At 40.0% G+C, this 25,319-nt stretch overlaps 1 protein-coding gene across 1 annotated transcript; it reads right to left on the reverse strand.

The window, feature by feature from the left end:
- Positions 1–18,902: 18,902 nt before the first annotated feature.
- Positions 18,903–24,980, reverse strand: LOC4346417 (uncharacterized). The gene is made up of 5 exons (XM_015795721.2): positions 24,700–24,980; positions 23,480–23,633; positions 22,180–22,394; positions 19,410–19,583; positions 18,903–19,299 (listed from the first exon to the last, which is right to left on the reverse strand). The coding sequence occupies exons 1-5, from the start codon at positions 24,877–24,879 to the stop codon at positions 19,213–19,215; spliced, it is 810 nt and encodes a 269-aa protein (XP_015651207.1). The 5' UTR covers positions 24,880–24,980; the 3' UTR covers positions 18,903–19,212.
- Between the last annotated feature and the right edge of the window lie 339 nt (positions 24,981–25,319).

Genomic DNA, 25,319 nt, shown 5'->3' on the forward strand with positions numbered 1-25,319 from the left:
ACACCACCCAGTGACATTCGAAAATAAATGCATAGTTGAAATAAATAGAGAATTTAAATATAGGATCAACATGCTCAAAGGATTGTGTTTAGGATCTGTGTGACTTGCCTTGCAATAATCGGTCTTCAATTAATCTTCTTGAATACTTCCGGCGCACTCACGAACCTTCGCAACGACGGAAACGACAAGCTAACACGCAAAACGAAGAAAAAGACTAATAAAAACTAAATAAACAATACATAAAAAGTAAACAAACATGTAGATCATAATTTTAGATGAATTATGAGACTTGAAGGGCCTCATTCTGACTTCAAATGAATTTATTATGAATTTTACTAGATTAAATATAATTAAAGCCCATTTAAAAAGAATTAAATAAATTTAATTCAATTTATGGATAATTTTAATATGTAGATCTTTATTTTACACAACTTTTGCAACTTGAACCACATTAAACTGAGTTACAATGAATTAGTTATGAATTTTTAAAGATTAAATCGGGTTAAAACACTTATATGGATTTTAATTGAATTATGACGCAATATTGAATTATTTTTGAAAAGGAAAAGGGAATTATTGCGTCAGCGGCTAGGGTTTGCGGTGGACCGGGTGCACGGCAACGGTTCACGGGAACAGACGGCCGAGGTCGATCCTATCCAAAACGGACGGCCGAGATCAAACGGTCCACGACCGAGCCACGGGGAACGGCGACGATGACGTCAGCGACTACGTCAGCGATGACGTCAGCACCGGCGGCGGCTCGGCAACGCATGCTCGCCGGCGAACGACGGCACGACGACGCAAACGGAGGGCACCAACGGGTAGAGGGCGACGCGGCGAACTCACCGGTGACCAAAACAACGGCGGAAAAGCAACGGACGGCGCCGGCGACGAGGAAGAAGCGGCGACGGTCTTCGGGTCGACGGTGACGACGGTGCTCCGGCGGTCTTCGGCGGCGGTGAAGCGGTGGACGGGGACGGCGACGACTTGGCGACCATGATGGCGACCTCCCCGAGCGACGGCGACGACTGGAGCGACGGCGAAGCACGGCTGGAGCGGCGGCGACGACGGCGGCTCGAGGTCACACGGCACTAGGGCGCTTCCGATGGCTAGAGACGAAGGCAAGGGTGGCGACGGGTAGAGGAGACACCGGGGGTCCTTTTAAAGGGGCAAGGAGGCGGTGACGAAGGCCCACGGCGACCGGTGACACGAAGGAAAGATCGGGGTTTGGAGGAAAGAGACCGATCCGATTCGACCTCGAATCCACGAATTTCCAAACGATTTTAGCCGGTGATTCCAAAAGAGAAAAGGTAGAGGAGATCCCGAAGATTGTTTCCCCTCAATCGATTTCACCGGATCGGGAAAGGAGCGGCCGGATTTGGAAGGAGACGACGGCGGCGCGGCGCTAGGGTTTCGGGCGGCGGCCGACGCGAGGAAGACGACGAACCTGACAGGTGGGACCCACCTGTCAGCGACCGAGGGCGCTCGCGCGGGCGGCTGCGACTGCGGACTGGGCCGACTTGGGCCGAGGGAGAGAGAGAAGGTTTTGGGCCGACTTTCGGCCCAAAGCCAAAAGAGACTTTTAAAAACCTTTTTCAATTTAAATTATTCATGAAATGCAATTCCATTTATTAAAAATACTTCCTTAGCTCAAATAAATCCCAGAAAAATCTAGGAATTATAGAATTAAGCAAAGTATTTAATGAAATTTTATCTGGCCCAATTTTATATTGAGATTTAGCAAATTAAAATTAGATCTTCTCTTTTAGGCTTTTAAGATCATTTCTAATAAATCCTTTTAACCAACAATTTATAATTTAAGGATTTTTAAACAAGAAAAGCTCTTAACAATTATAATTAGATCATTATTGATCAAATAATTACTGAACTGTTCTTTGTATCATTTAGGAATTGAGCTCTGAAAAATCCGAGAAATTTTCAGAGAGTTGACTTAATCATGGAGAATTTAATAAAAATTAAATCCATCCATGCTTTAGATTTAGGAAATTTTATTTCCCACATTTAACTTCACTTGTAAATTAAAGAACATTTAATATAAATTCTATTAATAATTTATTAAATAATTTATAAATCCTAAAACAAAAATCAGGATGTGACAAATCTACCCCCCTTACAAAGAATCTCGTCCCGAGATTCGGAACGGCTAGAAAGAAAAGGGAATAGGTAAACTGCAGTCTATCTTATTCCATAACTCCGATAATTATTCTAAGGCTTTAAAGAAAACTACTGCCGCTTTGAAACTGGTGGCTGAGTTGTAACACTTGAAGACACAACTGGCACCGCATTGGCTCCTGTGACGACAATGTTGTAGACCTGACCTTGCGGCTGCTGATGCTTCGGCTTCGGACACTCTCTTGCAAAGTGGCCTGCCTTGTAACAATTGAAACATACCTGCTGCTCCCTTCCACTACTGTTATTCTCCTGAGACTGGTCCTGCTGAACTGGCACCGGCTGATTAGCTTGCTCGATGTTAACTTCATTGCTTTCATTAGTCTCTGATTTGATCTCACCACCGATGTTCAACTGTTGCGACTGTCCTTGACCAGCGGAAAAAGGTTCACTAATTTGGAGTGGCTTGATACGCTGTCTCTGGCTACTACCTTGTGCCTCCTAGAATACAGTCATTTTCCTTTTACGGTTATCCATCCTGTTCTTCTTGTCTTCAAGTCGAATTACTTTGTCAACCAGCTGCTGAAAATCAACATAGTCATGGGAGATTAACGTAACTGGCAGTTCATCCTTTAAGCCTTCCAAGAACTTCTCCTGCCTTTCCTCGTCAGTACGCACATCTTCTGGAGCATAACGTGCCAGACGGTTGAACTCATGAAGATACTCTGCCACGGTACGATCCTTTTGCTTCAATGCCCTGAACTCACGTTTCTTCAAAGTAACAACTCCTACAGGTATGTGTGTCTTCTTGAATCCTTCGGTAAACTCTTCCCAATTGATTGGTTGACCTTCTGCTCTGTTCATCCGGAAATGATCCCACCATTCTGATGCAGGTCCTTGCAACTGATGTGAAGCGAAAACAACTTTCTCCTGATCCGTGCACTGGAGCAGTTCCAACTTCTTCTCAACAGCGTGCAGCCAATCACCCGCTTCCACTGGGTTGGTAGTGCTAGAAAAGGTGGGCGGCCTCACACGAAGAAAATCAGCTAACTTGTTCTGCGTCGGTGGAGCATTGTTGTTCCCTTGGTTGAGCTGGTTCTGCATCTGCTGTATCATCATGTTCATTAACTGAGTCTGTTGAGCCAGAACTTGAGCAAGAGTTGGGTTCCCTTCATTGTTATTGTTTCCACTTCCACTGGCGCGAGTGTTCACCATCTGTTGCATATTAGAGAAGATAGAAGGAGAGGGGTTACACTAAAGATAAGACCTTAACCAGGTTAACACTGATCTGATGTGTGTAGACCATTATATTGTTCAAGTTGATTAAGCAAGCAACCTAGTATAGTTACACACTCATCAATGAACTACTCCAATGATGGGAATGCAACCATACCTACACACAAAGCAAACAACAAACGTTCTACCCTACTAACTATTCTTCGAGGATAGTTTGGTGGCATAGGTTCTAAGATAGGATCCAAACTTCATTCCATCTTGACCACTTGGCACTTCGGTCCTTCCACGATCCACTTGACTGACCTCCATAAGTTGACATCATTGGCGTCTTCAAGTTTCAATGTCTCAGAACTACTCAAGTTGAAAGAGAGAGGGGAGTAGACAACGAAACAATTTGCAAAGAATTCTAGATAAGGAAGAAAGGAGAAATTTTCACAAATCATATTTTCGGAAAATTAGTCCTTAAGGTTTGACCATTTGGCTTATCCTACAGTCGAGATGGCTCTGATACCAACTTGTCACGCCCGGAAATTCACTAGTAATTTCCGAACTTATCTGTGCATAAAATCCTCGTCCAGGAATCAGCCGAGGTACACAAACTGACAATTTAATATACAGATTCATCAAATTAACTAAAACGATAAATACTTACGAAAGAGACCGATCCGATTCGACCTCGAATCCACGAATTTCCAAACGATTTTAGCCGGTGATTCCAAAAGAGAAAAGGTAGAGGAGATCCCGAAGATTGTTTCCCCTCAATCGATTTCACCGGATCGGGAAAGGAGCGGCCAGATTTGGAAGGAGACGACGGCGGCGCGGCGCTAGGGTTTCGAGCGGCGACCGACGCGAGGAAGACGACGAACCTGACAGGTGGGACCCACCTGTTAGCGACCGAGGGCGCTCGCGCGGGCGGCTGCGACTGCGGACTGGGCCGACTTGGGCCGAGGGAGAGAGAGAGAAGGTTTTGGGCCGACTTTCGGCCCAAAGCCAAAAGAGACTTTTAAAAACCTTTTTCAATTTAAATTATTCATGAAATGCAATTCCATTTATTAAAAATACTTCCTTAGCTCAAATAAATCCCAGAAAAATCTAGGAATTATAGAATTAAGCAAAGTATTTAATGAAATTTTATCTGGCCCCATTTTATATTGAGATTTAGCAAATTAAAATTAGATCTTCTCTTTTAGGCTTTTAAGATCATTTTTAATAATTCCTTTTAACCAACAATTTATAATTTAAGGATTTTTAAACAAGAAAAGCTCTTAACAATTATAATTAGATCATTATTGATCAAATAATTACTGAACTGTTCTTTGTATCATTTAGGAATTGAGCTCTGAAAAATCCGAGAAATTTTCAGAGAGTTGACTTAATCATGGAGAATTTAATAAAAATTAAATCCATCCATGCTTTAGGAAATTTTATTTCCCACATTTAACTTCACTTGTAAATTAAAGAACATTTAATATAAATTCTATTAATAATTTATTAAATAATTTATAAATCCTGAAACAAAAATCAGGATGTGACAAAATGGCAGTGGCGGCTTGGGTTCGCGGTAGGAGTAGTGCTTCGGGGGTGGAGGAGGGAGATGGAGTGGATGCCGAGCTGCGCACGATGGCTGCGGTGCTGGGGAAGGCGACTGCGCAGCGCGAGGTGGACCAGAGAGGCGACGCGGCACGGCTGGAGGCGGCAATGGTGGCGGAGAGAGATGGTGAACGTGGCGGCGGCGTTTTGGCAATGCATTGGGGAAGAGGAGCGGTGGACGGGGCGCTGTGGGTGGCGGCGGCATGGCTGAGCGAGGCGACGCTCGATGGCGGGAGGCACCTGGAGGCGGCGGTGGCTCGGATTGGTGGTGGCGACGGGGTTTCCGCGGCGGTTTGGGGAGGGGAAGTGGTGGCCGGGCTTTGGCTCGGCGCTGCGGAGCCAGTGGTGGCGGTGGCATGGTGCGACGGCGGCTATGGCGGCGGTAGCACGTGGCTGTAGCTCGCCGGAAAGCGGCAGAAGTGGGGGATGGCATGGGGAGAGCGAGGGAGGCTATGGGAAGCTCGGGGGAGGAGGGGAAACGGTAGAGGAGAGCTGGGCGATGCATTATATGGGTGCGGGGGAGGAAAATTGTGGTCGAGAAGGCAGAATCGGGCGGCAATGGCCGGCGACATGGGCAACATCATGGGCCAAGTGGAGTTCGATCCCGGCACGATTTTTGGGGGAAACATGGGGAGAGTGTAGAGGAGGTGGAGGGAAACCGATTTCATGCGGTTTGGGCGCGAGGGCACGAGCGGGAGAGGCCGGAATCATGGGCGACGTGGGACGGCAAAGGCGCCGCATGGCGGCTTCGGCTCTGGAGGCCGAAGGTAGAAGGAGGAGCTTACAAGTGGGGTCACCAGGCCCACCTGTCGGCGAGGGAGGGAGGAGGAGACGGTTGGGGAAGGAGAAGTGAACTTTGCAAGGGGACGGGCCTTGGGCGCCGAGAAGGAAGGAGAGAGGAGGGAGGCCGGCCTGAGGAGGAGGAAACTTGGGCCGGAAACGGCCCAAATCAAAGAAGGAGGATTTTAATTCGTTTTCGTTTTTATTTAATTGGTTTAATGAACTTTGTATTATTATAATTACTTCTTGAGCTCTGAAAATTCACGGGAAAATTTTAGAGAATATTTTAGGGCGCAAAGAATATTACAAAATATTCCCGGCCATGATTTTTAAAGGAAATTTTAAATTCCCTCAATAATTTCACTTGATTAAATTGCTTTACTTTTATTTAATTTCTAGAAAATGCATTATTAATTGATTTTTAATCCTGAATGAAAATCGGGGCATTACAACAAACCCCCACACTTAGCTCTTTACTCATCTCGACTAAAGGTTAAGGACTATTGTGGAATAAAACATCCCAAGGTATGGTACTAGTATACAATTTATTCTAAGCCACACCTATACCTATGAACTTTGCAGTGTCTATCTTACCATCTTGGGTAATTGATAAATCGAATGGTCGTGACTCAAGTCGTTCCTGTTCCTCCTGTCAATCACTTGAGTTTTTCATATATTTTCAAAATATAGCTATACTCCTCATATGACTCTCTTGAATCACTCATTTTGATTGTTGGATCCTCACCAAGGCATGTATTGCCGAATTGTCCCTATTCTAGAAGGCTATATATGTGGAGCTCGGTAGGGATCAATCGGGGTGTACCTGCATCACATATTTTGCCAGGCCAAAAAAGGGGCCCCAAGGAGATAGCAAGTCACACTTTCTGATCAAGAATGTGCATGTGTATGATTGTGGGTGGAAAAGGAAAATGATAACTCCTTCTACACATCTTTCTCCTTCTTTTGAGACTTGAGAGATGGCATGGCTATCTTTTTGTTCTCATGCTTCATATTTGTATGAGCAAGACTTTATTATTTCTTTCTTTCTTTCTTTTGCATAGCCATGCCTCCCTTTTCCTTTGAATGAACTTTGGAGAAAAATACATAAATAACGAGGAGTATTTATTTTGTGGATGATGGATGAAATGGACACTAGCTTCTAGTGTAGAAGTTCAGGATGTTAATCTATGTGGAGTGTGTGTGATCTTGATCATAAAGCATGAAAAGCATCTCACATAGGTCACACACAAGGCTCAATGTAATGTCAAGCAACCAAAATATATGGTTTGCAAGATGAATCATATTTGGCCTTTGGTAGGTAATCATATAGTCACTAAGGAGTATTGCTCAAAAATTTATTTTTTTGCAAAGATAAAATCCCAAATATCATGACAGTTAGAAAGGAATTTCTTTTGTCATCTCCATATCACAAATATCAATTACTTAGATTAGCAAGGGTTCCTACAATAGATATATGTTCACAAGTAAGTGTTAGCAAAAATAAAGAGTGTACATGTCAACCATAGAAAAGTTTCATTTGTTGAGAAGCATGGTTTTCAATTTGGAGTCAAACTAATTTTTAACCTAACCCCCATGTTATTACTCCTTGTACCCCTTGCATTAATCATGCCTCTCCCGGTTTGACTTGCTGAGTACTGTGGTTGTACTCATTCTTGCTCAATCTTTCCAACCTTCAGTAAAAGAAACTTTAGAAAAGAAGTCCGAGGTGGAGTCTTGGCTTATACCCCAGTTGAGCGCCTATGAAGATGTTGTCGTAGGCCCGCTGGTCTGCTGCTATTTATTTTTTGTTTGTTAGGCCTGAAGAGCCTTTGTAATAATGTAAATATTATCGATACAATAAATATGTGTCTTTTGTATCATGATTGTTGAAGTGTACCCTGGCTTTTCCGGGGACGGGATCAATGCACTAGCAATTGGGAAAAGGTGTTTTTCAATCGCTACAGAGGCTGAGGATAAATCAATTTGTGTTGTGCACCTTTTGTACCATGTGTAGTGTGAGTGCCTAGAGTTTTCCTCCCCCTCTTCTGGTTGTTGGGTGTGCTTAGTTCTTGTTTGTTTTTATTCTTGAACTTGTGTTCAGAGGGCGGGAAGGAATTACCTAGACCCGAGGAACTTCATGTGTTTGTGTAATCTTGTTCTTTGTGTTTGTCTCCTAGTCATCTCATTAGGTAGACTGTGAACTGAGATAGAGATTTTGCATCACGGTTGGTAGTTTTGCTCGATTTAAGTTACAATAGAATAAGAAAGCAAAAAATTGCAATGCGGATGCCATATACTATTTATATGTTAGTTTGGACTTCTGAACAAGATAACAATGAAAATTCACGACAAAATTGACTCCAACAAAAGTTAGCAAACTCATGTCAACTCACATATTGAATATTCGAATAATAATTTGAAAGGGAAAGGTAATTATCGTTTCAAAGTCAGACCAAATCACCAAATCAACAAACACAAATCTCAGAAAGAAAATGCAACACCTGTGTTCAGAATAAGAAACAAAAGAAGGGATAGAACAATAGTCAATCACAAAATAATTAATGTTCACCAGTTTAAACTGGATTATTATTTTGATAAGGAGCAAAGGACCAGCAAATGAGAAAGCAACTAATGCCAGGTATCAGTCGGAATGTGACAAACATGTTGCACAGTACAACTTAAACATGACAAATAAATAATACGCACGAAAGCTGCGGTCTTGCAGCTAAATTATTCAGCAGTTTTGGGACACATTCACATCAAAAGAATGGAGCCCTTTCAGGGTTCGCTTGCTTGCAAGGCCTTTTACGCAGCTTTGTATTGGCAATTGGACGTTTCTGATTGGCATCTGATGCTTGGTTCCGTGAACGAGAAACTCGAGTTGAAGCTTCAGACCCTGAGAAGTCATTTGGTGATATACCTGCCTTTTTCTATCAGAATTGGAGAAGAGAGATATTAGAAAAAAAAAGTTAACAATAGCTAGTAGTCTAGCTACGTAGGGTGAAATCTAGTAAAGCACAACAAACAACCTTATCCATCAATATATAGCACATAGCTTGCCCACTAAACAAAATCAATTGAGTCAACATGATCATGATAAATAACAGTACTTGTGCATATATGATGAAAATAACCTTGCAGCTAAGTGAACAGGTGAGGCTGGGTGCATTGTGGAGCCAGCACTGGCAAGTCGTGCAGCGAGGTGTCCCAGCCTTAGGTCTGTGATGTTTGGACCTCTTCATGGGCCTTAGGTGCACTACTTTGTGCCCATTGCATTTGAATGTCTGCAAATAGAAACATAAAGGGACTGGTGTAAATACAAGTGATGAATGATTTTTAGTGACTCGGAATATAATAAAAGGTGGTAGCCTGAATAGTGCTTTAGAAATCATTTGAAGCCCATATATAGCTAGGAAGAAATGTCGAATTCTTAAACAAGTATTCAATCCCATACAGTGCATGCTCAATAAAATTTTAGGGAAGCTTATTGTCACTTGTCGGAACGACTTGGATCATAGTTTTAGTTTTTTTAAAAAAATAAAATGACACTAGACATATATAATCCAGTAACTTATAATGTGATCTAGAGCGATATTATTTGCATCAGTTAATGTAGAACAAATATACAATGTATCAGAGGATAATTACAAAATATGCATCGTATAGTTGAAAGGATATCAAACATGTATTATGTCAAAAAGACAAGATTGAAAAGTAGCAGATGAACATAACTTCCATTACTAAGGCCGAGTTTAGTTCCAAACTTTTTCTTCAAAGTTCTAACTTTTTCATCACATCAAAACATTTCTACACACACAAACTTCTAACTTTTCCGTCACATAGTCCCAATTTCAACCAAACTTCCAATTTTGGCGTGAACTAAACACACCCTAAAATTGTCTTGGTAAGCCCATCACATATGTCAGGAGTCAGCATAGATGAATACCAATATATTCATAAACTATGCAAACCAAACATGCATGATTTCCCAAGATGTATTTGTATGTACTTCCTCCGTCCCCCCCCCCCCCCAAAAAAAAAAAAGAGTCTAGATTCATCCCTAGAATTGAAATTTTTTTGGGACGCAGGGAGTATGTTTCTGTATGAGAAAATGCAATCAGTTTTGGAAAAAGTTAGTACAAATTGATCAAATGCAAAAAAAAAAGATTTTTGAAGAACCGATACAGTTGGAGGTTTTGGATCGATCTAATGCTAGCTAGCATTGCGGGATAACACACACACACATATATATATGGGGGAGTAAGTGGCTGATCAAGTTTGTTATTGTAGTATTAACTATTATATGTACATGTGAGAAAATGTGTAGTAATTACCGATCGATTTTCTTCAGTAACACTATTAGGTTTCGATGTGAAATATTTATGTTATTAATTTATAACTATTTCTGTGTATGCAACTATCGCAGTTTATTTCTGCGTATATATGTCCAGAACTTAACCCTAGAAAATATTTGATTTCATGTTTTCGAGATTTCATGGGAAATCATGTTGCTAAGTTATTACTGAATTATCAAAACTGATATGATCGTAATAATAACTTAGTGACATGAAAGCTAAAAAGGCAAAAAAAAAATGTGTGCTTTCATGTTTTCAAGATTTCACTAAGTTATTACTGAATTATACAATGTAATATGGTCATAAGAAGATTTGATCACTTCATGTGATGGATGCATTATATGAGTACACATATCTTTGTAAATATTTTGATTACATAGATGTGCTTGCATAACTACATGATATTAATTAGATACATATTTTGAATCAATAAATATATATGCACCAAATTATGCATTTCAGATGAGCTAAAACAGTTTTCTAATCAATCCATGTGTTTGAACAAAATTAAATCTTTTATTTCTAGCCTAAAGTTGAGTTCAGAATGGTAGTAATTTAAATAAAAAAAAGTTGAGTTCAGATGATCATGGCATTCACCTCCGGGACACTATTAATTGCCATTTATCCTAGTAGTATTAGGCCGCAAGACACATCCTTTACTACGCTACTGTGCAATCACTTATATATAAAAATTATTGTTCATTTCATTATAAATTCAGTGCGTTTGATCGACTCTAATTGTGTCAAATTGTTTCCAAACAAAGTTGTGTCAAATTGTGTCTGACCTGTGTGGTCTAGCTAGCTGATCAGTGAACCAGTTAGGATGGGTTTGCAAGGGCTCTAAATGGAGACCAGCCTATTTGCCTTCAAACCCACATTGTCGCAAAATAAATTATCATTACTAATGCTAGGACTAAACAAGAAAAATGAAGCAAATAGTGATCAGATTATAATTTGTTGTTGCTTCCATCAAATTAGGAGTTTTAAATAACAAAGATTTATTGCACACAAACCTTACACAAACGAACTTATCATGATTAATTCGAAACAAGCTAATTAAACTAGTTGGAGCTAGAGAAACTAACTTTCCAAGTTGATTAACCACAGTGCCAACTATACATCTATACTCCTTTAAAAGTCCCCTCACCACTGCTTTTACAGTTTTTTACAAATATGCTCCTGATTTATTTTTATTTTTTTTGATATTATGGAATAGTCCAAATATTTGGTTCAAACAAGTAAATACCATATATTCAAACAAGTAAACAAGTGATACTAACATATTCGATAATTTTAAAATATCTATTGCATATTATAATATATTTTCTTTTATCCATAGCAAAGCATGGGCATTAATTTTATCTAAGTAATACCTGTATGTAAGACATGTCAATACCAAAATTCTGCATGTCCTTGACATGGACGACGCTGCGGAAGATGTAGCGGCGGACCTTGAGGAGTTGGTGGCTCGGTTGATCATGTTTGCAGTGTGGGCATATTGTCTTGAGGCAGTTGGTGCAGAAGATGCTTTCCTCAGCCCTATGTGTATTTTCAAGCTGATCATGCACGTCACACTTCCTCCAGAATGCGGTTCTCAGCAGTACGTTTAGCCATAGGGGTGACTCATCATCATCATCCATGTTCTTGAACCACTCTGATGTATCAGCCAGTAGATTCAATTGTTGCAAACTGTTTTCCTCTTGGTTGTTGTTGTCTACCAGTACTGGTTCCTCTGGTGCCATACTAATTTCTTCATCCCTCTAGAATTCATCATGATAAAGATCGAGTTATTAATCGATCATATGTGGACATCTTGAACAGTTTATAGTAAATGTGTGAAGGCACAATACAAATGACAAGAATTCAACAGCTATTTGTTTAGAATGGAATTAACAGGAATACAATTATCAATCTTCAAGTATTAAAGAAATTTTGAAACATATGCAAAGTGATATCATGAATTAATCAGCGCAGAAGTAAAAAAATAATAATGTAGAAAACTTTGGTGGAAATCGTTGGAATTTTTTTGACTTTTGAACAGCTGTTCAGTATTGCTGTCTTATAGGTGGCATAAGGGGCCAATTCCCTATATGCCCATGTAATTTCACCCAATCCCTTCTACGCCCCTGAAATTTGTTTGATCTCTTATATACCCCTGAGTTTTTATTTGGATCCCTTACATACCCATTCCGTTAGTTGACCATTAGTTTGACCGTTAGTTATTGTAGAAATTACTTTATTGTCCTTGTTATATTGTTAAAAGCTAGAAATGTTTTATGTGTAAATTATTTGAGTTGTGAAAACCAATAAGGAATAAATTACTAAATATTTGTTATGAATTTTTGAAAATAAAACATTATTTCATTAAAATAAAAAAAATTTTATTGTAAAAAAAAGTTCTGCATAAGATTTGAAAATTACTTTTCAACAAATATTTAGTGAAAAAAGATTCGTTGTGAAAAAACAAAGGGGATATAATTAGTTTATCACAAATTAGAAAACAAATTTAAAATTTTTAAATAAATTTCAGATCAAATTTGATGAATTTCGTATATCTTCCCAAAAATTTAAACCTAAATAACATTTAGTTTTTGCTCTTAATTTTCTGGTGAAACTAATGTATGGATTTAATCATAATTTTTAAAAAATAAAAAATAATAAGTTTTATTTTTTAAGTTGGGCATTAAATGATTATATTGCTTGTATTTTGTATAAGTTTATTTTTCATATGAAAATTTATTGGGTAGGTACCACACATATGTATAGGATGGGTAATATAGTCATTTTAAAATATTTAACGGTCAACTAATGGTCAACTAACGGAGATGGGTATAGAGGAGATCAAAATGAAAACTCAGGGGTATATAAGGGATAATGTCAAATTCAGGGGTATTGAAGGGATTGAGTAAATTTTCAGGGGTATATAGGGAATTTTCTCGGCATAATAGTATTCTTTTCTGAAATTTTATATAGTTTTGCCACATTTCTTACACATTCTCTGAGGATTTTCTGGCTTTCTGTTACTTCAAGGTTGTGCTCAGATTAAATATCCAAGCTTGCACAAAGATTGCATTGGTCCATTAGTGCATATTAATTTGGAAATCTGATATATTTTTTGAGTAAATTTTACTTTGGTTATCTTTATTAACCAAAGTTTCACAATAGACCAAGAGCAGACCTAACTGTCCAGGACACTTAACACCACATAGCATTACCCTTTTTGCACCACTTTGGACTAGGGTTCATAATTTGGGCCTTCATCCCTGCTTCAACCAAGCATGTGCGAGTTTTTCTTTTGAAACCGAGCATCATGCGAGTTAAAAGATCTGTAGGGTAGCAAACAAAAACACAAAAGTGCAATGATTTGTTGTTGCGATTGGGTATTTCACAAAGGTTCAAGTTAAAAACAAAGAGAACAATTTACTATTTTGGTATTCACACTGACAAGGGCTTTGGGGGTGGAATCCCTCCAATTGATCCTTGTGATTTATGCCAGAAAAAATCCAAACTTTGTAGCACAACCCACGTTTCTTGGACCAAAGCCAGCTTGGCAGCCCTAAGTTTTCAAACCCCAATCCAAAGTGCAAAGGATGGTAAAAAAATGTGGTGTTTAGTGAAAAGATGGACTTGCCCACTCAAAAAAAAAGAGAGAGAGATAGACTTTGTCCATAATCCATTGTGAAACTTCGGTAAATAAAGGTGAAATTTACTTTTTTTTCACAAAGTTTAAAATTAAATGTGATACTACTACGTAATCAAAGTATTGTGGCACTTGGCTAGTGCTTGGATTTTAGTTGGATATTAGCAAGGGTAAAAGCTTTTTGTGGGATTCATGGATTAATTAAACTTTATTATGAAGAAGTGTCCAGTAGTTGAGAACTATATATCCCATGTATACAAAATAGTGGTAAAAGTGTTCTCCGATTTCAATTCAATCATCCTATTAGTATGTTCTTGGAGTTGACTAGTAATATATTTGTTTGATTTAAGGTGCAAGACCATTGAGATTATCATAAATTATACGGTACTACCTTCGTCCCATTATTTCTTACAGGTACTTGTCCAGATGCATAGCCTCAATTAAAAGAAATCATTTTGGGACGGCGGGGTAGCAATTTAACAGTAGATTTAAAATCTATATGAATTCAACAAGGGACCAAATCAGAAGGAATCAGTCAGATCCCATGTGACCAGACTAAAATTGTTGGTCGGTTGAGGACATGTAGATAAACAACCGCTTAAAATGAAACAATTTTTCAGGACGTCCTCCACACACAAACAAGCAGAATATAAAGAACACTTACAGTAAAACGAAATAATCAGCAATGAAGTTAAAAGCATTTCATATAAATTTTCTTTCAATGGAGTACTCTTATTTACCTTCTCACTTGGAGTCTCACTTGCAGCGGAGTTGCTGCTACCGCCGGGAGAAGGAAACATGTTGGTAGTAGGAGCTTACTGCTCCAATGGCTAACTGTGGATTGCATCTATAAGCCTAGGGAGCAGGAATATATAGGGAGAAAATTAACATAAAACAACATGGCCCAAAATTAATAAATTAAGTAAATTCAATGCAATGTGTAACGTTTTAATTTAAACAGTGGACTTGAAGCCTTATCTCTCCATTCTCCCCTATTAATTCTACGAGCTGTATCTCTCAGATACTTCTAAACATAGTCATTGCAAACGAGGAAGACTCATCATCAGTACAATAAATCCATTTAATTACCTTGTGCCAAAAAATGAGCTGTGTACGTATACACTTACTGAGCACTCAATTGCCACCTGCAGGCAGCGGAAACTTTTTAATAAGTACGCTATTTTGACTGGAAAACATAAGTACAACACTTATCTCTAACACAGTTGTCATGCAGCGTATTTCTGAGCCATATACATATATATGGAGCTTATCACTTAAGAGGAACAATTAATTACGGTATGATCATTATAATCAATTAATCATAGGCTTAAACATATATTGATCCCTTCTGCTCGGCCAATCACGAGTGTCGTATATTCGATCAACACATAAAACATGTACACTATGATCCTGATAATTAATGTCATTTTATGCAGCTGATGATATGGAGTTCACCATTATACCCGTGCGTCGCATATATCATCACCCAAAATTGCAGTGAGAGCAACAACTAATCGAAATAAGTGCTCGATTGATGAGCAGCTTTGGAAGCTTCCTAATGTTTTTGTTCTGTTGTTCCGGTCAAATTTGCATATTAATTCAGCTATTTCAAATTGTTGCCAGGTAGTAGTTGCAATTTGCGCCATGTTGTTTTTTTGTGATTTATTACCACATCACCTGTTCCTAAGCTCCTCCTAGCCATCCCCTCGTGTAAGCGTGTGTGATAGTCTACTGGCGAAGGGCGCAGGGTTCAGGCATTATATTTAATTAGTCTTAAAAAAAGGTAAAGATATATTTAGCGTGCTTTCAGTAAGATTATATATTGGTGGAATTACAACTTAGCTTGGATTAACATGCAGCTAGTAAAAGGATGGAGTCATGCATGTTTCTTTTAGGAAAATTAATCTTCTTGATATATATTGGGTCAGCCATTTAAATTGGATCCAATTGAAATGCATTCCGGTCAAGTATATAGCATTTGGTGTTTTGGTATGTGGCCATGGATTTTTTTTAATGGGTTACATATATATGCGTGCTGTGTGCACATCATCAGTTACTACTCCCTCAAGTATTTTTTAAGGTAGATACAAATATTAAGAAAGTAGGTGAAAATGATTGGAGGAATGATGTGATTGGTTGAGAAGAGAAAATAGGTGAAAAATTAAAAGAAGGGTTGTGGTTGATTGAGAGGAAGGGGCATGTGGAGAATTAGCTTTATTTTGGAGTAAGTTACTTTATTGTATTAGAAATAGTTATATTTGAAGATGAAAGTATAATAAGTTTGTACAGTATTATTGTGCTCACGTAGAAAGTAGCAAATTGGATTCATCACAAGATCGACAGCCCGGCTGGGTAGAGCAATTTACTTGGATTATTTAATCATGATGACTACTGTTGTCTAAATTTGGTCATAGTTGGCCGTTTACGAAACTAAACAATGCCAGTAGGTGACATGCCCACATATATTCTTCGTAAGGATCTGCGTATATTTTCCCTATTAATTAGAGCATCTCTATGGAGTAGGTATGAAAACGAATCAGAAAGGGATGGAAACCAGCTCTACTATATTCATTTTTATTTTTCTTCATCGGAATCGGAATCGATAATACGGATACGTAAACAAAATCGAATATTATCAAGTACAGATATTGAGAGAATACAAAATAAAACGAATACGATAACAAATATTTATCGGATTAGAAAATCCCCTCAAATTGAGCTTTTTGAATCAACGAAGAGATATAGCATTATTTTTCTAAAATAAAACCAACATTTCTAACTATTGTATCGTCGATTTCCCTATATGGTTATATAACCGTTTGTGAAAATCGAACTTTATAGTCGATTCCTTTAAGAGGCACGTATGTAAAACTGATTTTCACTTCCTGGTCCCTTAATTTCACCCAAGATATCATCCTCCTCATATAGTTTACTTGCCATCTCACGTATCTTGCTCTTGCTGTCTAGATTGAAGATACTGTTTATTTTATTTCACCTTTCTGGAAATAGTAATGTTTGTTATGCCCGGATCCCACGATGCCCCCATCCACCACACCGGCGGTTGGATCTGCCACGCCACCGTCTGAGACCCCATCCCCGACCACTCTCCCAGAGGCCCTCCTTTCCGCATCACCCGCCGGCCTCACCAGCAAGGCCCACCTTCCCCACGCTGACTCCACCAATCAGGCTCTTCCTTGCGTTGCCACACACCTCCACTCCCTCCCCCGGTCCACCCCAACCACTGTCCAGCGCATCTCCCTTCACGCGCTACTGCCAATGCACCGCACCATCACCGCTTATTCTCCCTCCACGCAACGCCGCCGCTGCCGCTCTCTCCTGGTGCTACTGTCCCGCTGATGAGGACATCACTCCTTTTAATACACACACTACCTCTCAAATTGTTATGCAAGATCCAATTACTAGAGCTCGCGCCCGACAATTGAATTTATAGGTGAGCTCGTTCCTAAGTACTTATTTATGTGCTTTTGATGATAGATTGCTACCTAATGATTTAATTATGATAGGAACTATAGAGAGGATTATGGAGTACTTGGAGAGAGGCTAAGAGATGGACAAAGTCGTCATGGACATTGAAGCCGAGATGAAGGTCCAACTCATATCAAGTTCATGTCCACCTCAGGCTCCAGGAGCAGTCCACACTAAAATTATCACCGAGATTGCATTTGGACTCCGATTTCGACGTCGAAATGGATATGGTCCTACATCAAAATTCTTTCCGAGTCAATGAGAATTGTCAAAACAAAAAGGCGTTCAGAATCAGTCTAGGTGCTACGTCACCGTTTTTGGGTCCGTTGGGTTATGTATCATGTTGGAGTCCAATAGGGATGTGTCCATGAGTCCAAGGTCGACCCTATAACCTATATATTCAGTAGTTGTCATTGTGTTAGGGTTGGGTTTTGCTTAGATTATTTTTGCTATTACAGTTTCGCTGCTAGTTCGATTTGTGGAACCTCAACTTCGAGTTCTTGATTAATCATTTATCTGTAATTAAGTTGTTGTCTTTCTTGCTCTTGCTTGTGTTTTTCAATTCACACGCAGGGATTAGCCTTCTCAACGAGGTCAATCGGGTTTCGGCACGATTAATAACCAAAGGAGACGTGGCGCTGCGATTGCAGGGTTTAGATCATGTTGATCGTGTGTGTCAAGTTTCCACTAAATCGATAACTATCTTCACTTCACTTGATGGAAGGTCGAGCATCCCGTTGCCATCAAGTGGTATCAAAGCTTTAGGTATACCGTCAGTTTCGTCTTTACCCTTGTATTATTTTTGCTTTCATCCAGTAGTACACGAAAAAACCAAAAAATATAGTAGTGTTAGGTTTATACCTATCCTTTAACCACTTTTAGTATTTTGCATAATTTTGTTTCAGAGTCCATAGTGTTGAGTTTGTGTCCTATGTCAAGTTAGTGGTCACTGGTTTAGATTCGCATTCGTAGTTCTAGATCTACCTGCTGCTTTGTGCGAAAGGCTGCCTTGAGATCGAGTTCTACTCAGTTTCAGATTGCTAGCCGTCTTGTGTTAATAACCCGTTTTCACGAGCTTTATTAGATAGGTCGCAAACCACCTTATGTTAGTCGCATAACCTATTACTCCCACTGTTTTACAATGTAAGTTATTTTAGCATCTCCCACATTTATATTGATGGAATGAATCTAGTCAAATATATATGTCTAGATTCATTAATATCAATATGAATGTGGGAAATAATAGAATGACTTCCATTGTGAAACGGAGGAAGTATGTGTTTTTTAGTGGAAGGTGCAACAGGGTGTACACCTTGCGAAAGTACTATTTTCTCCATCCATCTTACCGTTGTTATAACTTAGAAATGTAGATAAAGTTTTATATGTTCAAATCCTAACGCACATGTCTTTGATCATATTTGGAGGTAAGAAACGTAAGGAACAGCTGGTACGGTGCTTGAATCCCATCCCAGAATCTAAATTGAGAACCTAGATTGTTTGATAAAATGAAGATTTTATGAGTAGCTGCGGGTATTTAAAGCTGTGCGCCACTACCGCAAATTAACAGCATATGACCTGCGCAATCTACAACTCTCTCCAAATTCCATTAACCGGTGAGATTTCTCGTTTAGGAAACTAAGATTTCAAGTCAGACCATCTCACATACAACCATTAAATAGCCGACGTTGGAGAATAATTTTAAAGGCTCTTTCGCTTTTCTTTTCTTTTCTTTTTTTCTTTTCTAACTTGATCATATTCTGTCTGCCGTTCGAATGAACTAAGCTTTCTTTGCGCTTGCTCGCACACAATCCCATCTTAGGGGGCCAACAGCACAACGCAAGACAAGCATGTACACACAGGTCTACAACATACATTAAACTATGTTTATAACTTGGCAATATATTGGATATAAGCCAAGAACAAGAACTCTGCCCTTAATTGTTGGGTGAACGATATCTCATTCTATGGAAACCTCCGGTTTAGGTATGAAGTTATTCAGAAGATGTCCCGATGGAAGTGCCCTGGAATCGAGTTGGCTTGCTGAGCTTGCCTAAGATGCATGGACAGTGCATAGTTGTTTACCTGCACAGCAAGAAAATGAATAAAATAAAACATCGGTAGCCAGAACCACTTATGATGCTTCAAAAAGGGCCAATAAACAAGAATAGCGAAAACAACTAAGATTGTTATACCTCCAGGCTTCTAATTTGCTCTTGGTACTGAGCAACCAGCTGCTTGAGTTGCTGAATCTCCTGGTTTCTCCCATCATGCTCCTTTTGGCGCTCGTGCTGAATTGCAACGGCTTTCTTTAGAATAGTATTTTCCCTGGTTATTGCTTCAAACTGTTCCTTATACACAGAGCTTTCCTGTTTGAAAGTAAGAATATCAGAGAGAAGTTAATTTATTTTAAAACTTACCATCAAGTGTTCTCCATAGTAAACAATAGATTATAATCAGCACAAATCTGCAGTGCAATTCAGTTCATAACCATTGGAAGTTAATCCTCTGGAAAGCATCCAAATAAAAGATGTTAAAAGTCTACGTGGTAATCCATCATAGATATTCATGATGTTTGATCCCTCAAGGGGATGTCACCTCGTTGTTTGCATCAGTCAAATAATTATGAAAACAAATTGAGAAGATGTATTAACATGTGATATACTCCACAAACATGCAAATTCAAATTCAACTTATACATCTCGCAACGAAAAAAAAATTAAACTACAGCTAGTTAACACATATTCAGTCAAATTTGTTTTTTTTTCTTTGCGAGATGTAGAAGTTGAATTTGAACTTGTATGTTTGTGAAGTGATAACATGTCAATACATCTTCTCAAATTTTTTTCAATTTTTTTTATAACTTTTTAAGTGACATGCAAACAACAATAGGACATCCCCTTGAGGTATCAAAATCCACTCCCAACTCATACATCCAAGTCAATCCATGTTTTGGCATCCCCAAAAGTTATTTAACTAGCCTAGTAACAATAGTTGGTATATGGCTATATGCTTGATCAAATGTGTCCATATTTTAGAATCGGTCCTCAAGATTTGAAGTTTTCTGCTGGCCAAAGTATCATTTTGCTTCTTTTTTTTTACATTTAGTTTATCCATCTATATCATGTCCTGGAGAAGTATGTAAAACCCAGAGTTGCCAAAATGTGCTCATATGTTTAAAATGATTCTCCACTCAAACAGTTTTTCGCTGACCACTAGGTTACCCAGTAGGAACAACGATACCTTGGTAACCTAGAATGGACAAGGATGAAAGAACACGACAATATCATAACCACATCAAAGGTCAGATAACTATAGGGGTGAAAACGGAGCGGATATTATCCGATCCGATCCGAATCCGTCCGATGTGAGGATATGGTAAGGGTTGTTAGATATCCGGCCGGATGCGGATGCGGATGCGGATTTTGTCATGCGGATGCGGATGCGGATGTGGTATCAATGATATCCGACGGATTCGGATTATCCGATTTTTTAATCGGATTATCCGATATAGTGTTTGGCGGATAATCCGCAACTTTCAGGCCCATCTAGCATTCTAGCCCAATAACCCATCTATTCTAACCCTAACCTAATCCTTCCTCTCCTCCCCCTGTCCCCCAGATCGGCAGATCCCTCTCTCTCTCTCTGACTCTCTCTCTTTCTCCCGTCAGCTCTCAGTCGTAGGGGAGTGGGCGAGTGGCGGCGCGACGGCGAGTCGACCCAGCGCGACGGCGACCCAGCGCCGGCCGGCCGCTCCTCCTTGGCTGCTAGCGCCGCCGCCGCTCCTCCTCGGCTGCAGTACAGGCTGGTGGCGCCGCTGCCATTCGTCCTCGCCTCCTCGGCTCCTCGGCGCCGCCACCACTCCGTCCACTGTCGCCCATCAGCACGTCTCCAGCGCCGGGCCGCCAGTGCACCGTCACATCCCCGTCACCAGCCCAGCCGCCATCCCTGTTGGCTGTCGCCAGCAGCCATCCCCGTCGTGGCGTCGCCACTCGCCAGCCACCACTGTCGTCAGCCGTGCCGTGTCGTCGTCGTGCTGTAACTGCTCGAGGCCTAGAGCTGCAGCTGCTGTTCCAGTCCAACGACAAGTCGACGATAGATTAGGTATTGTTTTCTTGTACACTTGCAGTCCAATTTGAAGTATCAAATTTGGGATTTACTGATTTAGAAATGTAGAGATGAGCTTTGCTTACGGAAATTACGTCAATAGCAAGTTATAATTTGATTAATTGTTCATCATTCATTAGGATCGTAAAAAATGGCACCTAGAAAAAGAGGGGCAAAAGCAGCAGCTGCTGCTACTGCTACTGAAAGTAGCATTGCTGCCTCGTCGCCAGCTCCAGCTGAAGGGGAAGAAGGGCCATCAACTGTGGGCAGTGGCAATGAAAGTCCCAACACTATTGTTGTTGTTGATGTGGATAACATTGCTGGCTCATATGCTGCATGCAGCATGCATGTCGTACTGAACTACTGATGAGTGATGACTTATAAGTTATATTGTTAAATTTTAAGCAATGCAGTGACCAGTGACTAATGAGTGATGGATGTATCTTGGATTATTTTGTTGGATGTGTTATATTAAGCAAAATTATATTATTGATGTGTTTTGGTTGGTTTTTCCTAGAGAACTGAGATCATGTTTAGATGTTATTTTGCCATCGTATTGCGGCTAATTGTATTGGCGTCCTCTTGTTGTATGGATTGAATACAAACTTGACATCCGACAACTTTTTGTCCGTTTCCGAACCGACTCCGCACCGACTCCGCACCGAATCCGACGTCCGAAATAATCCGCTCCGCATCCGCATCCGCACGTCATCCGCACCCGCTCCGCATCCGTTTAAAAAAAATGGTTTAGGATATGGTATAGCTATTATCCGTCCGAATCCGATCCGTTTTCACCCCTAGATAACTAGCAAGCAGCCCTGAAAGTTCTGAAGCACTCTTGGAAGGGATTTGAATTACCTTCTGAAAGCTCCCCATTGCACCAACATGAGCGGTCATGGACTTCTCAAACACCTCCAATACTCTAGAGGCACGAGCCTTTGCATCATCCATGTTAGAGGCATTAGTCATCTCGTTCACAAGAATCTCAACCCACTGGGTGCTGCTTGATGGAAAGTTATCAGCGCAGGGAGCATTTCCTATAGGTACAGCAGCTTCATTACCAGCCAAAATACCTGGACCATAAAGCAACACATCTGCCATACTTAATAATATTCTTCAGAACAATATTCTCAAAGTGGTCAAATTGGTTAATGCTAACAGGAGTTCTATTCTATGCCTAGAACTAAATTTGAAATACTGAGTTCGAAAGCATAAGTTTGTTGGTGCACTATACAGAAGAAGTTACAAAGGATGCAAAGTGAAAAGCATATAATAAAACGATATTTTATCTCAAGTTGTACAGCAATAGCCATGCAACTTTAGTTGAAGTCTTGGAGATCCAAAAGCATTCAAGTCAGCACCTCAAATAAAGAAAAAACATATGGTTACAAAATTGCTTGATAGCATGCAGAGCATATTAAATGGAAGACGTTAAAAACTAAATTTTGTATTGGAATCTTGCTTGATCAAACGTTGAAATCAGATGAGATTTCAGAGAAAGGAGATGGCAAGAGTCAGGTCTAGGGAGGAGAGGGGATCTAGAGGTTGTGAGATGCACAGAATAAAGGAATTGAAATATTTTCTATACGGGTGATTGAATTAATGAGCAGCCTTTTCTCATTGTGCCAATGCCTTTTTTTTGCTTAGTAAATATGATTATTCACACTACATAGTTGAATAATCTTTTGTGCCTACATTAGTGCATGAGTCTTTTGTGATTTCAAATAATTCAAATATACCAATCAAATCCTTGAATCCTATTTTCCCTAGGCTACCATATCAGACACTCGTGCCCAAGTTTGACACTTGCACCACAATCATGCGTTCAATGAGATAAAACTGTGTCACTAATTTCATAGAAAGCCATGCTCCAATTGGAAAAGTTGTTGTGAATAACAAAGCTAAGAAAACAGATCCGTATTGTATTACAATTCATCATTAGACAATCTAACATTGGCACTGAAAAACTGATTCCATAGGGTCTGTTCACAACACAGGAATTTTGCAAGAATTCTCAAGACAGTTTGATAATGAAAACCCTCAGGAGTTTGGACACCTAAGATGGTATCAACATAACATCATAGAAGATAGAAGTCTTATAGATGGTATCAACATAACATCATAGAAGATAGACAACATCCAGAGGTCCAAAGTTTACCTTCATCAGCCACTTGAAGCTCAGTAGACATTCCTGATGGAGATTGATAAATAGGATCCACATTACATTCTGTGGGTCCTACATGCAAATTGAACAAGAACTTTATTGCTGAATCAAAATCGTTTTCACATTCCTCCAACGCGTTCTCAATAACCTGCAGGAACAAAAGTTTCCATAAGGTTTAAGTTACTAAATCGTTAAAAAGCTCCAACAAGTGAACATACTTTGAATATGTTGACGAATTGTATCTAGAAAGCTGACAAACACAAGTGAAAATCTTTAGTGGTCAGGTTAAGGAAATTTTACCAGATATTGTAGGATATTATGCTTTGTTATAACAACAAGCACATTGTTCAGAGAATCCAAACGAACAGAAAAAAATGACTATCTGAACAAACAAAAAAATATGGTAACATACCATTCCCGCGAGTGGCCATTTTAAGAAAAGAGGAAAGCAACCATATAAGGCCCATAGATGCTTCATAGAATTGCTGGCTATAATTCTTATATGAATAATACGTTTTTCTAGGCAACAAAAACTTTTCTGGGAAGAGGTGTGCGCGGATCGCAAGGATCGGCATCAACGGACAAAAGGATAACAAATTAATAAATGCTCCGATGCACTCCAGATTCCCATCAGTTAAAAGCCATTAATGTAAGTAAGTTCTCAATATCTACCAGTTCCGCTCAAAAACGACAATCGACAGTTCCCAAAGAAAACAATGACTAAACTAAAATAATAAATACAAATCCATGCATAGAAAAAATTGCTATCACTCCAAGGAAAAAATGAACTGTAACATAAACCAAGTCACCATTCTCAAATAAATCCTAACACAAACCCTAACCAGGAACAAAGTCTGCGAGACCTGCATTCCATAATTGAAGAAAAAATATAGGAACACAGAAGCCACATTTATTTCGTCAGGAAACTAGAAAATTGCAAGATTGGAACAAAACAAAGAGATCGCTAAATGATTAGATTACATGTACATATGGTAGCTTTGCTGCAATTCCATCTAACCTTTAAACCTAGCAATAGCAAGCGGCACAGACAGCACCACGCATAATCATGAGCAGGATGTGCTTGATTGGCTCACCCCTTACATAGCAACAGCACCAGCACCAGGTACTACTTTGGGACCAAAGATTAAACTTCCATCTCAAATCATAACACGCATGACTGCTAATTTACGAGGGAGACGAGCAGACGGCATCACCTCGAGGCCGACGGAGGGGAACCGCGGGCGGATCTGGGCGACGAGGGCCGGGTCGGCGAGCGGGCGGGAGGGCGAGGAACCTCCACGGAAGCAGGCGCGCTTGGAGGGCGGGGAGGACGGCGAATGGGGGAGGTCCTCGAAGAAGGAGGAGGCCCGTTTGCCGCACACCGCCGCGGACATGGTGCCCGCCGCCGCCGCCGCGCCTCGCGTGGTAGGCGCGTTAGGGTTAGGGTTAGGGTTTGGTGGGAGGTGGAGCGGAGCAAGGCCCAGGAGAAATGGTTGGGAGGGGAGAATGGGAATCGGAGGATGCGATGCTTAACGGCGGTATACCGCCTTTGCGAGTGCTACCAAAGGCGTGGGGGATGCGTTGCGTTGCGTGCTTCCGTTGTCCTGCTTTTGCACCTTGCTTCACACTGCCTCAACCAAAAACGCTAATCCTTTTTTTTCTTTCTTGCGTAGAACTTTGGATTTATTTAGTGCAAACTTGTGTTTTTATCACCACTTTCAATTTCTGCTTTCTCGTTTTCTTGCACGCTTCTCAAATCACTAAATGATTTGTTTTCTAGAAAAATTTACTTTAGAAAATCATATTAATCTATTTTAAAAGTTTATTTTTGCTA

This window comes from Oryza sativa, chromosome 9 (genome assembly GCF_034140825.1).
Source record: "Oryza sativa Japonica Group chromosome 9, ASM3414082v1".
Classification (NCBI taxonomy): Eukaryota; Viridiplantae; Streptophyta; class Magnoliopsida; order Poales; family Poaceae; genus Oryza; species Oryza sativa.

Coding starts and splice junctions, on each gene's coding strand:
- LOC4346417 (XM_015795721.2), bottom strand. CDS start 24,879: ATGTCCGCGGCGGTGTGCGGCAAACGGGCCTCCTCCTTCTTCGAGGAC. Junction 19,584..22,179: donor CAATGGGGAGCTTTCAGAAG/GTAATTCAAATC, acceptor ACTTTCAAACAG/GAAAGCTCTGTGTATAAGGA. Junction 19,300..19,409: donor AGCAAATTAGAAGCCTGGAG/GTATAACAATCT, acceptor CTTGCTGTGCAG/GTAAACAACTATGCACTGTC.